At 45.1% G+C, this 13,945-nt stretch overlaps 2 protein-coding genes across 7 annotated transcripts in view; one reads left to right on the top strand and one right to left on the bottom strand.

Moving 5' to 3' along the window:
* Positions 1-13,945, top strand: part of tbc1d22a (TBC1 domain family, member 22a) — a 198,151-nt gene that overhangs the window by 44,147 nt on the left and 140,059 nt on the right. For all 6 annotated transcript variants that reach the window (XM_035748532.2, XM_035748529.2, XM_035748530.2 and 3 more), the window contains exon 7: positions 10,722-10,850. In XM_035748532.2, coding sequence (XP_035604425.1) covers positions 10,722-10,850 — 129 coding nt within the window. The remainder of the gene's footprint in view (positions 1-10,721; positions 10,851-13,945) is intronic.
* Positions 1-13,945, bottom strand: part of LOC118366132 (uncharacterized) — an 89,693-nt gene that overhangs the window by 27,100 nt on the left and 48,648 nt on the right. The window lies entirely within an intron of this gene.

Here is a 13,945-nt window from a genome sequence, read left to right as displayed (position 1 = left end):
GATATGAAGAGAATAATATGTCCAACAACCTTAACAGTTCCCTTTTAAAATTCCTCTGCCATACTGAAACATTTGCTGATGCAGTGGACCTGTGTCAGTAGTAAAGTGCTCGAACAGTTACTGTGCGTCCCAAATGGCCCCCTCGTCCCTACATAGAGTAGTGCACTACTTTTACCCAGCCTGGTGCCCACTGGAGCGCAGTCCGTTTTTAGCAGATTTAAAGTGATTGGAAGTTACTTTATCCCCTAACGTAGTTCCCACAATGTGTGTGGATGCATGGGTGTGTATGTGCCTGTCTAGACTAGACTAGTGTATAATGCTAGGCTTGTGATGAATCGTTCTCGACTACTCACAAGGCTAGCATGGGCAGGTTTTTTTCTTCTCTCCAGTGAATTGATTCAAATATGTATGTTTGATTCAAAGTATATGGTGTATGCTTGGGTGGTATCCAGATTATCATACCTTCAAACAGACCTTGTGCCATACTGGGATATTTAGTAATACCGGCACTGGACACAAGGGGCGCTGTTTTCAAATTCCACTGTAATCCGAAGGTGAGCAATGCTAACAAGTACATGTAAAAATCCATAGAGAATGAGAACTAAATGCGAACGAGTGCATTGCGAATGTTTTATACAGTCATTGTATATATGAACTAAACCCTACAACTATACAAGTAACTAAAAAAAGCTACTTAGTCTTCGGCATGCACAAAACAAATATTAAACAGCAAGGCTCTGGATCCAGGAGGGGTTTCTCTGCTGTTACCAAGTGAAGCTTGATTTTGGAAGAAGCTAACCATTTAGCTGGAGAGCTACTTAATTGGAAAACCAAATGCGCATCTTCAGAGCTTTTAGCACACTTTAGACAGTTAACTTAATCGTTATAAGATATCGGACAATCACTTACTTGTGAATTCCATATTGTATGTAACAAGATCACTTGGTGTGTGCTGCACAACAGTGAGTGACTCACAAGCAATTTCCCTCCAAAAAATGTAGGCACTGAGCAAATTTCAGGTCTGCTGAGTGCAAACTCGAACTTGGTGGAATTTCTGTGCAATTTCTGGCCCGCGTTTTACTGTGAACACTGACGCTGTACTCACTTTAGGTTACAGGTATAACAGTGGCAGGTTGCTGTGGCTATTTGATCATAATGAAGGCCTATCAGAGTGGCTTAGTATAAACTATGGAGAAAATGCATCGCAATACATTTTAACACGGAATTAGCTGTTCTGTATTTCAGCCTACAGTAGCCAATGTGTGGTGTTCAATGTAGGCCTATATTCCATAAGACTTTTCAAAGAAATGTAGCGATTGATAGTAACCTGTTTATCCACTTGTCTCTCAGACAAGGTGACTGAACATGTTGTATTAGTTTGCAAGAAACCACTTTACAAAATGAATTGCATTATTATTCTCATACCATTATTACGGATAATCAGGCAAATTATGCTACCCTTTGCATATTGGCTACTTATATTTTGAGACAGGCTTGAATAAGCTAACACTGCCCCAAAATACCACACTGCCCCTTGCAGATAAAATGCTCTTTACCTGACTTGCATTTTCAAAGAAGGCTAGAAATGCACGTGTTGTGCTCTTGTAGGAAGCAACCACTCCGACATTGCTGACTAGAAATGAGGTATAACTGGGCTAATAACTCACTAACAGAATATGAACAAATGTACACCTGGCTACATGCAGTTGTTGGTTTGATCGCAAAACAAAAGTATCTATTCACAACCACTCATTCTGTAAACATAGTCCAGTTCAAAGTGAATGGTACAGATCCAAGTATGGCAATGGTCTGTTTGCGTATAGGGATACTGTAGCTCTATATATATATATATATATATATATATATATATATATATATATATATATATATATATATATATATATATATATATATATATATATATATATATATATATATATATATATATATATATATATATATATATATATATATATATATATATATATATATATATATATATATAGCTCTGATTTGGTTATGGTGCACCGGTCTGTGTAGAGTATGGGCCTGAGTTGTCAGTCAATGCAATAGAATCCTACTTCAATGCACTTTGCAAGAATCTCTTGCATAGTTTTTTTTGTTTCGGTATGTTGCATTGAAAGTGACTATTGCGTTGATTCGTTCACAATTCACACAGCGGAGGGAAATGTTGATAGTGTTGACTAAAAGGGCTGATATTTCTTCTGTGCGTCAGTCTCGTGGGGCTGTGCGTGCTTAGAGGGAACATTGCGCACAAGGCTCCGGTCTCTTGTTGTGTGCTTGTAAAGTGAAACCAGGTGACTGGGGACTACTGGTCAGTGGTGGAAGAAGTACCCAATGTTCATACTTGAGTAAAAGTAACGATACCTTCATAGAAAATGACTCAAGTGTAAGTCACCCAGTAAAATTCAAATTAATTTTACATTTTTGAATTTTTTTAAATTTTACCCCGTTTTCTCCCCAATTTCGTGGTATCCAATTGTTTACTAGCTACTATCTTGTCTCATCGCTACAACTCCCGTACGGGCTCAGGAGAGACTAAGGTTGAAAGTCATGCGTCCTCCGATACACAACCCAACCAATCCGATCCACAAACCAACCCGGAAGCCAGCTGCACCAATGTGTCGGAGGAAACACTGTGCACCTGGCAACCTTGGTTAGCGCGCACTGCGCCCGGCCCGCCACTGGATTCGCTGGTGCGCGATGAGACCAGGATATCCCTACCGGCCAACCCCTCCCTAACCCGGACGACGCTAGGCCAATTGTGCATCGCCCTACAGATCTCCCGGTCGAGGCCGGTTACGACAGAGCCTGGGCGCGTAAAATTCTACTTGAGTAAAAGTATTTGCTATGAAATATACTTAAGTATAAATCATTTCTAATTCCTTATATTTAGCAAACCAGACCGCATTTTCTTTTTACTTTTATTTACGGATAGAGAGGGGTAAGCTCTAACACTCAGACATAATTTACTGACAAAGCATGTGTGTTTAGTGAGTCCAACATATCAGAGGCAGTAAGGATGACCAGGGATGTTCTCTTGATAAGTGTGTGAATTAGACCAAGTTCTTTTGTGTGTGGCAGGGAAAATCTATGGAGTAAAAAGTACATACTCTGACTGTTGTGAAGTAAAAGTTACAGATACCCCAAATACTACTCAAGTAGTACTTATTACTTAAGTACTTTACACCACTGCTACCGGTAACCTTCAAAATGAAAAATTGTGTGACAAGTGAAATGAAGAATGTGATCTTTTCTCCTATTGTATTGCACAAGTTGACTGCCGATATGTACTTAAAGTAGCTATATATAGCTATATAACTTTAATTAAGTAAATACCTGCAGTCAACTTGTGCAGTATATATATTTTCACATTCATATTTTTATAAAGAAAGTTAAAATGGTATTGATGATATTAGGAAAACCATCCCGTGGCCCAATTACAGAGGAACTTTAAATAAATAATAATATTTATTTATTTTGCTTTTATTTAACAAGGCAAGTCGGTTAAGAACAAATTCTTATTTTCAATGACGGCCTAGGAACTGTTCAGGGGCAGAACGACAGATTTGTACCTTGTCAGCTCAGGGGATTCGATCTTAAAACCTTAATTGATGCAATTAAAGATTTTAAGTCTGGGGAAAACCCCAGGGCTGGATGGCGCATACCAGTTGAGGTATATCAACCTGTTTTTGATGTGCTCAGAGGACCGTTTATTAGTTTTAACCACTCTTATAACAATAGTAGATAATCAAATCCTGAAAAAGGCCTGATTTCACTATTACTGAAACCCGACCCAGGTGGTAAATACAGTGCATTCGGAAAGTATTCAATGCCTACACTTTTTTTTCACATTTTGTATCGTTGCAGCCTTATTCTAAAATTGATTACATTGTTTTTTGGAGAATGTATATGCGATTTCAGTTATTTATTTTTAATACATTTTCAAACATTTCTAAAAATCTGTTTTTGCATTGCCATTATGGGGTAAAAAAAAACACACTACCCCATAATGGCAATGCAAAAACAGGTTTTTAGAAATGTTTGAAAATGTATTAAAAATAAATAACTGAAATCGCATATACATTCTCCAAGTATTCAGACCCTTTTCTCAGTACATTTTACATTTAAGTCATTTAGCAGACGCTCTTATCCAGAGCGACTTACAAATTGGTGCATTCACCTTATGACATCCAGTGGAACAGCCACTTTACAATAGTGCATCTACATCTTTTAAGGGGGTGAGAAGGATTACTTTATCCTATCCTAGGTATTCCTTAAAGAGGTGGGGTTTCAGGTGTCTCCGGAAGGTGGTGATTGACTCTGCTGTCCTGGCGTCGTGAGGGAGTGTGTTCCACCATTGTGGAGCCAGAGCAGCGAACAGTTTTGACTGGGCTGAGCGGGAACTGTACTTCCTCAGTGGTAGGGAGGCGAGCAGGCCAGAGGTGGATGAACGCAGTGCCCTTGTTTGGGTGTAGGGCCTGATCAGAGCCTGGAGGTACTGAGGTGCCGTTCCCCTCACAGCTCCGTAGGCAAGCACCATGGTCTTGTAGCGGATGCGAGCTTCAACTGGAAGCCAGTGGAGAGAGCGGAGGAGCGGGGTGACGTGAGAGAACTTGGGAAGGTTGAACACCAGACGGGCTGCGGCGTTCTGGATGAGTTGTAGACAGGCAGGAGCCCAGCCAACAGCGAGTTGCAGTAATCCAGACGGGAGATGACAAGTGCCTGGATTAGGACCTGCGCCGCTTCCTGTGTGAGGCAGGGTCGTACTCTGCGGATGTTGTAGAGCATGAACCTACAGGAACGGGCCACCGCCTTGATGTTAGTTGAGAACGACAGGGTGTTGTCCAGGATCACGCCAAGGTTCTTAGCGCTCTGGGAGGAGGACACAATGGAGTTGTCAACCGTGATGGCGAGATCATGGAACGGGCAGTCCTTCCCGGGAGGAAGAGCAGCTCCGTCTTGCCGAGGTTCAGCTTGAGGTGGTGATCCGTCATCCACACTGATATGTCTGCCAGACATGCAGAGATGCGATTCGCCACCTGGTCATCAGAAGGGGAAAGGAGAAGATTAATTGTGTGTCGTCTGCATAGCAATGATAGGAGAGACCATGTGAGGTTATGACAGAGCCAAGTGACTTGGTGTATAGCGAGAATAGGAGAGGGAGAACAGAGCCCTGGGGGACACCAGTGGTGAGAGCGCGTGGTGAGGAGACAGATTCTCGCCACGCCACCTGGTAGGAGCGACCTGTCAGGTAGGACGCAATCCAAGCGTGGGCCGCGCCGAGAGATGCCCAACTCGGAGAGGGTGGAGAGGAGGATCTGATGGTTCACAGTATCGAAGGCAGCCGATAGGTCTAGAAGGATGAGAGCAGAGGAGAGAGAGTTAGCTTTAGCAGTGCGGAGCGCCTCCGTGATACAGAGAAGAGCAGTCTCAGTTGAATGACTAGTCTTGAAACCTGACTGATTTGGATCAAGAAGGTCATTCTGAGATAGCGGGAGAGCTGGCCAAGGACGGCACGTTCAAGAGTTTTGGAGAGAAAAGAAAGAAGGGATACTGGTCTGTAGTTGTTGACATCGGAGGGATCGAGTGTAGGTTTTTTCAGAAGGGGTGCAACTCTCGCTCTCTTGAAGACGGAAGGGACGTAGCCAGCGGTCAGGGATGAGTTGATGAGCGAGGTGAGGTAAGGGAGAAGGTCTCCGGAAATGGTCTGGAGAAGAGGAGGGGATAGGGTCAAGCGGGCAGGTTGTTGGGCGGCCGGCCGTCACAAGACGCGAGATTTCATCTGGAGAGAGAGGGGAGAAAGAGGTCAGAGCACAGGGTAGGGCAGTGTGAGCAGAACCAGCGGTGTCGTTTGACTTAGCAAACGAGGATCGGATGTCGTCGACCTTCTTTTCAAAATGGTTGACGAAGTCATCTGCAGAGGGAGGAGGGGGGGGAGGAGGATTCAGGAGGGAGGAGAAGGTGGCAAAGAGCTTCCTAGGGTTAGAGGCAGATGCTTGGAATTTAGAGTGGTAGAAAGTGGCTTTAGCAGCAGAGACAGAGGAGGAAAATGTAGAGAGGAGGGAGCGAAAGGATGCCAGGTCCGCAGGGAGGCGAGTTTTCCTCCATTTCCGCTCGGCTGCCCGGAGCCCTGTTCTGTGAGCTCGCAATGAGTCGTCGAGCCACGGAGCGGGAGGGAGGACCGAGCCGGCCTGGAAGATAGGGGACATAGAGAGTCAAAGGATGCAGAAAGGGAGGAGAGGAGGGTTGAGGAGGCAGAATCAGGAGATAGGTTTGAGCAGAGGGAAGAGATGATAGGATGGAAGAGGAGAGAGTAGCGGGGGAGAGAGAGCGAAGGTTGGGACGGCGCGATACCATCCGAGTAGGGGCAGTGTGGGAAGTGTTGGATGAGAGCGAGAGGGAAAAGGATACAAGGTAGTGGTCGGAGACTTGGAGGGGAGTTGCAATGAGGTTAGTGGAAGAACAGCATCTAGTAAAGATGAGGTCGAGCGTATTGCCTGCCTTGTGACCCTGCCTCACACAGGAAGCGGCGCAGGTCCTAATCCAGGCACTTGTCATCTCCCGTCTGGATTACTGCAACTCGCTGTTGGCTGGGCTCCCTGCCTGTGCCATTAAACCCCTACAACTCATCCAGAACGCCGCAGCCCGTCTGGTGTTCAACCTTCCCAAGTTCTCTCACGTCACCCCGCTCCGCTCTCTCCACTGGCTTCCAGTTGAAGCTCGCATCCGCTACAAGACCATGGTGCTTGCCTACGGAGCTGTGAGGGGAACGGCACCTCAGTACCTCCAGGCTCTGATCAGGCCCTACACCCAAACAAGGGCACTGCGTTCATCCACCTCTGGCCTGCTCGCCTCCCTACCACTGAGGAAGTACAGTTCCCGCTCAGCCCAGTCAAAACTGTTCGCTGCTCTGGCTCCCCAATGGTGGAACAAACTCCCTCACGACGCCAGGACAGCGGAGTCAATCACCACCTTCCGGAGACACCTGAAACCCCGCCTCTTTATGGAATACCTAGGATAGGATAAAGTAATCCTTCTCACCCCCCTTAAAATATTTAGATGCACTATTGTAAAGTGGCTGTTCCACTGGATGTAATAAGGTGAATGCACCAATTTGTAAGTCGCTCTGGATAAGAGCGTCTGCTAAATGACTTAAATGTAAATGTTGTGAGTAGGGGGGGGAGGTGAGAGGGTGAGGTCAGAAGAGGAAAGGAGTGGAAAGAAGGAGGCAGAGAGGAATGAGTCAAAGGTAGACGTGGGGAGGTTAAAGTCACCCAGAACTGTGAAGTTCCAGTACTTTGTTGAAGCACCTTTGGGCAGCACCAAGTGGGCTGTCCGGTGCCTTTTTCAGAGGAGTGGCTTCCGTGTGGCCACTCTACCATAAAGGCTTGATGGTTGGAGTGCTGCAGAAATGGTTGTCCTTCTGGAAGGTTCTCCCGTCTCCACAAAGGAACACTAGAACTCTGTCAAGTTTTTCAACACCTTCCAGACCAACGCCCTTCTCCCATTTTTGCTCAGTTCTAGGAAGAGTCTCGGTGGTTTCAAACTTCCCCCATTTAAGAATGGAGGCCACTGTGTTCTTGGGGAGCTTCAATGCTGCAGAAATGTTTTTGCACCCTTCCCCAGATCTGTGCCTCAACACAATCCTGTCCTGGAGCTCTATGGATCGGTGTGTGCCTTCCCCAATCATGTCCAATCACTTGAAGTTACTACAGGTGGACTCCAATCGGGCAGTAGGTGGCCTAGTGGGTAGGAATGTGGGCCAGTAACCGAAAGGTTGCTTGATCGAATACCGGAGCTGACAAGGTAAAAATCTGTAATTTTGTTAGAATGACGTGGATGCCGATTTAAGGCAGCCCCCTTACCTCTCTGATTCAGAGGGGTTGGGTTAAATGAACCTATTCACCAGTACAACTGACTCGGTATCCTCCTTTCCAATCAAGTTGTAGAAACATCTCAAGTATGATCAATGGAAACAGGATGCACCTTAGCTCAATTTCCAGTCTCCCAGCAAAAGGTCTGAATACTTATGTTAAAGTATTTGTGTTTTTTTCATTTTTAGTACATTTGCAAACATGTCTAAACCAATTTTCATTTTGTCATTATGGGGTAGTGTGTATAGATTGATGAGGAACAAAATGTGTTAAATCCATTTTAGAATAAGGCTGTAAGGAAACAAAATGTGAAAAAAGTCTGGTCTCTGAATGCACTATATGAAGATCCTGTCCATTAAAATTGGTGGCCCCTTACACTTCAGTGTTGTGATGCAAAAATTCCAGCAAAATGCATAGAATTAAAGTTATTTTGGGATATTATTCATCGTAATCAGGAGTATTTTCTACATGGACAATAGATTAAAGATAATATAAGACAAGTACTGGAAACAATAGAACGCTATGAAAAATCCAGGAAACCAGGCCTGGTATTCATAGCTGACTTTCAAAAATACTTTTGATAAAGTACGACTGGAATTTACATATAAATGCCTGGAATATTTCCATTTTGGAGAATCTATTCTACAATGGGTTAATGTTATGTAAAGTAACCCAAGTTGTAAAATAGTAAATAATGACTACTTCTCATAGTATTAAATTAAACTGTCAAGAGGAGTAAAACAATGTTGTCCACTATCAGCATATCTATTTATTATGGCCATAGAGATGTTGGCTATTAAAATCACATCCAACGATAGTATCAAGGGGTCTAGAAAGCCAGGGCATAAATACAAAAGTGTCATTGTACGCCGATGATTCATGTTTTCTTTGAAATCCACAAATTGGATCCCTCCACAGCCTCATAGAGGATCTAGATCATTTTTCTAACCTCTTGAGGCCCATATGTGAAGCTTAATAAAGGGCAGTGTTACTAGCAACAGCAGTGTGCAGGTTTCTCGTTTTTTCTCTCATATTATTCAATTGTTTACTTGCACCTGCAACAAAGATCGCTCAGATGTGCGAGTGCCTTTCGAATGGAAAGTTAGCAAAAGTAGATGCCATCTTGCTACCATGGAAAGGACAATACCTGTCTATTTGTGGAAAAATCACCCTGATTTTAACTCTTTAGTTATATCCCAGTTTACTTATTTGCGTATGGCCTTGGCTTTATGTAATAACTTGTTTTTTAAATATGTGCAGAAGATTACATTTTATTTGGCATGGCAAGCCAGACAAAATTAAACGGTTAGGTTTATTATGAATATGAATTTGGAGGGCAGAAATGATTAAATATTAAAGCATTAGACCTCTCACTAAAGGCTTCAGTCATACAAAAGCTATATTTATATCCGAACTGGTTCTCTAGCAGATTAGTAAGAATGGCTAACCCTGTGTTCAAGAATGGCCTTTTTCCCTTTATTCAGATTACAGCTCCAAAACAGCATTATTTTTAAAACAAGCCATAGAAAGATGCAATATCAGTTCAACCCACCAGAAAAGACAAATGATTACAACAAATATTATTATGATTAACTCAAATATGCGAACTGATAGAAAAACTATTTAAATAATATAAAAAAAATAAACGGTATGATTTTTTTCTAAATGATATCATACACTTGACTGGTGGAGGGAGGTATGTCACACATGCAGCTAACAAAAACATATGGAAATGTCTGCTCTATATAAATTGCAACCAACAAGTTGCAGCATTACCTCAAAAGATGGAAGGGGAGAAAGTAAGAAACGTGTCTGTTGGTCTGTTGGCATTAAAGACCAAAATTGGTTAAAGAAAAGTGTGATAAATAAATAAAGTATACCCGTTTCAGTTAAGGACCAAAGAATTGGCAGCTGTGTCATATATATATTTACACTGGACCTGTTCAATGGTTCTGTTCAATGGTTCTGTTCAATGGTTTATGAACTGATACACAAAACAACGCTGTATTGAACACTTAGTTTTTCAATTCAAATTGTTGTACAAATGTGGGTGATACAACCCTACCAGCTCTACAGATTTAGCTGTTAAGAGACAATCATTAGATAATTTGTTTAAGTACTCTCCATATGTAGCTTGTTTTTGGTCACAGGAATGGCTGAAGAAGTGCAACATTTATTTGGAGTTAACTCTGCTAATTGCATTGCTGAGTGATCTGAAAATTCAAAGTCAATAAAATAATAATGCTCTTAAAATGTTTTCTATTAATTTACAATATATATATATATATATATATATATATATGCCATTCATTTTTCATTTGGGCGGCAGGATAGCCTAGTGGTTAGAGCGTTGGATTAGTAACCGGAAGGTTGTGAGTTCAAACCCCCGAGCTGACAGGCAGTTAACCCACTGTTCCCAGGCCGTCATTGAAAATAAGAATGTGTTCTTAACTGACGTGCCTGGTTAAATAAAGGTAAAAAAAAAAATAAAAAAAACTGCGATGTGATGTTCAACCAAAACTCAACCTTTCTATTCTCAGTTTCTACAGATTGTAAATGAAAAGAAAAGGCAGGCTGACGGATGGGACTAAAAACAAACAAAACTAATGTCAAATATACTCCGTCCGTAAAATGTTTATAGTATGTATAATCTGGTAGTAGAATCCTAGGTTATGTTGTCCAATTAGCGGGGTCAGGGGAAATAATAAAATGAAAATATAAAACATATATTTTTTTTTTTAGAGGAGTGGAACTGGCTTCGAGGTCCTGAGTTGAGTTTGAGGACCCTATACTATCCTAACTGTTCTAGTGTTTTCTTCCCAGGGTTACCTTCCTGCCAACACAGAGAGGAGAGAGAGCACGCTACAGAGGAAGAGACAGGAATACTTCGGTTTCATAGAACAGTACTACGACTCGCGCAACGAGGAGCACCACCAAGACACGTACAGACAGGTACGATGCTATGTATGACTATACACACAGTCACATTTTGTCACTCTATTTCTTTCTCTCCTTCCTTTTTTCGCTCCTCTTCTCCCCTGTCTTTCTGTATACCTATATCCACCGAGACAATTTTATTTAAACTAGGCAAGTTAGTTACAATGACTGCCTACCCCGGGCAAACCCTAGTGATGCTGGGCCACCCTACGGGACTCCCAATCACGGCCGGTTGTGATTCAGTCTGGAACTGAACCAGTGTCTGTAGTGACTGTATGTTTGTTTTACTCCATGCGTAACTCTGTGTCGTTGTATCTGTCGAACTGCTTTGCTTTGTCTTGGCCAGGTCGCAATTGTAAATGAGAACTTGTTCTCAACTTGCCTACCTGGTTAAATAAAGGTTAAGTAAATAAAAAGTGACGCTTCTAGCACCGAGATGCAGTGCCTTAGACCTCTGTGCCTTTCATGAGCCCATGCACTCATATATTGAGAGCAGCCTGTCTATGCTAAGCTCCGCTCCTCCACAGTTCATCCGTTCCAGTAGTGGATAAATAGAATTCCTCCTCGGCTATCGACAGTTCAGACCCCTCCACCTCAGTGACGGCAGACATATTCATTTGCGCAGATAGAATGGGCTGTCCTGTGGGTGTAAATCCCCAAGCCCTCTTACCAGCCATTTCTCTTTGTCCCTGATGTGTTGGTTCAGCCACAGCCCAGACGAGCCAAGCCACAGCCTGTCAGCGGCCGCGAGGCTGCATCACAGATCCAGTTATACGGTGATAAGTGGTTTTTCATGCTGCTCTCCTCTCACACATAGCAGTGGCTCTCTCGCTCTAAAATATGACCCTCCTCCCACCATTGGTGTCAGACTCTCTCCCTCCCTCTGTTTATCAGGGAAATCACTTCTGCTGACACACACACCTCATATGTTTTACTATCCTTGTGGGGACCTAAAATTGTTTTCCATTCAAAATCCTCTTCTCCCTAAACCTAGGCTTCAAATAGCCTTTCACCCTGCAAGGGATAATTGTACTTGTTTTACTCTCCTTTTGGTGATTTCCGGTGGCCACGAGGATAGTAAACACATGCACGCATGATATTTTAAAAAAATATGACCCTCCTCCTTATGTGGTGTGTTGTCGATATTTACTATGGTGCGACAATATTTACTCTGCTGAGATCAACAACCGTTTCCCGCTAGAGTAAGATGAAGAGAGGAAAGCCCTCTTTTTGCCTTGAAGAAAATGACTGATATTTACTTTAAAATGGGAGAGCTATAGGCTTCCAGCAAACTGAGTAAAAATGTCGCCTCAGCAGGGAGTCTGGAGACCGTTCTTCTCTACACTGATCTCAGTTCTGTGTTCAGTGGCAGAGGATGTTTTCTGTCTGATCACAGGCTCAGTGCTGTTCCTGAGTCAGCGCTCAACTTCCTGACATTGGCAGTGCAAGACCTGTGACTGTATGTTCCCCGGTCTCTCTTCTGTAACTCCTCTCATCTCCCTACAGTAGTGGATCTCTCGCTCACTCACACTCTCCCTCTCGCGCCAACTTTCTCTTTCAATCAATCAATCAAGTGTATTTATAAAGCTTTTTTTACGTCAGTGGATGTCACATAGTACTTATACAGACACCCAGCCTAAAAACCCAAAGAGAAAGCAACGGTGGCTAGGAAAAACTCCTTAGAAAGGCGCTCCCTCCCACACTCTCAGGGGGGGACTATCAGACGCTCCCCCCCACACTCTCAGGAGGGAACTATCAGTCGCCGTCTCCCACACTCTCAGGGGGGGACTATCAGACGCTCCCCCCCACACTCTCAGGAGGGGACTATCAGACGCTCCCTCCCACACTCTCAGGAGGGAACTATCAGGCGCCGTCTCCCACACTCTCAGGAGGGGACTATCAGACGCTCCCCCCCACACTCTCAGGAGGGAACTATCAGGCGCCGTCTCCCACACTCTCAGGAGGTGACTATCAGACGCTCCCCCCCACACTCTCAGGAGGGAACTATCAGGCGCCGTCTCCCACACTCTCAGGAGGGGACTATCAGACGCCGTCTCCCACACTCTCAGGAGGGGACTATCAGACGCCCCCCCCCACACTCTCAGGAGGGAACTATCAGGCGCCCCCCCCCACACTCTCAGGAGGGGACTATCAGACGCCCCCCCCCACACTCTCAGGAGGGAACTATCAGGCGCCGTCTCCCACACTCTCAGGAGGGGACTATCAGGCGCCGTCTCCCACACTCTCAGGAGGGGACTATCAGGCGCCGTCTCCCACACTCTCAGGAGGGGACTATCAGGCGCCGTCTCCCACACTCTCAGGAGGGGACTATCAGGCGCCGTCTCCCACACTCTCAGGAGGGGACTATCAGGCGCCGTCTCCCACACTCTCAGGAGGGGACTATCAGGCGCCGTCTCCCACACTCTCAGGAGGGGACTATCAGGCGCCGTCTCCCACACTCTCAGGAGGGGACTATCAGGCGCCGTCTCCCACACTCTCAGGAGGGGACTATCAGGCGCCGTCTCCCACACTCTCAGGAGGGGACTATCAGGCGCCGTCTCCCACACTCTCAGGAGGGGACTATCAGGCGCCGTCTCCCACACTCTCAGGAGGGGACTATCAGGCGCCGTCTCCCACACTCTCAGGAGGGGACTATCAGGCGCCGTCTCCCACACTCTCAGGAGGGGACTATCAGGCGCTCCCTCCCACACTCTCAGGAGGGGACTATCAGGCGCTCCCTCCCACACTCTCAGGAGGGGACTATCAGGCGCTCCCTCCCACACTCTCAGGAGGGGACTATCAGGCGCCCCTCCAGGAGGGGACTATCACTCTCAGGAGGGGACTATCAGGCGCCGTCTCCCACACTCTCAGGAGGGGGACTATCAGGCGCCGTCTCCCACACTCTCAGGAGGGGACTATCAGGCGCTCGTCTCCCACACTCTCAGGAGGGGACTATCAGGCGCTCAGGAGGGGTCTCCCCGTCCACACACTCTCAGGAGGGGACTATCAGGCGCCGTCTCCCACACTCTCAGGAGGGGACTATCAGGCGCTCCCTCCCACACTCTCAGGAGGGGACTATCAGGCGCTCCCTCCCACACTCTCAGGAGGGG

This window comes from Oncorhynchus keta, chromosome 33, assembly GCF_023373465.1.
Source record: "Oncorhynchus keta strain PuntledgeMale-10-30-2019 chromosome 33, Oket_V2, whole genome shotgun sequence".
Lineage (NCBI taxonomy): Eukaryota > Metazoa > Chordata > Actinopteri > Salmoniformes > Salmonidae > Oncorhynchus > Oncorhynchus keta.
Note: the sequence above shows the minus strand (reverse complement) of the source record. Positions and strands in the feature narration are given on the sequence as shown.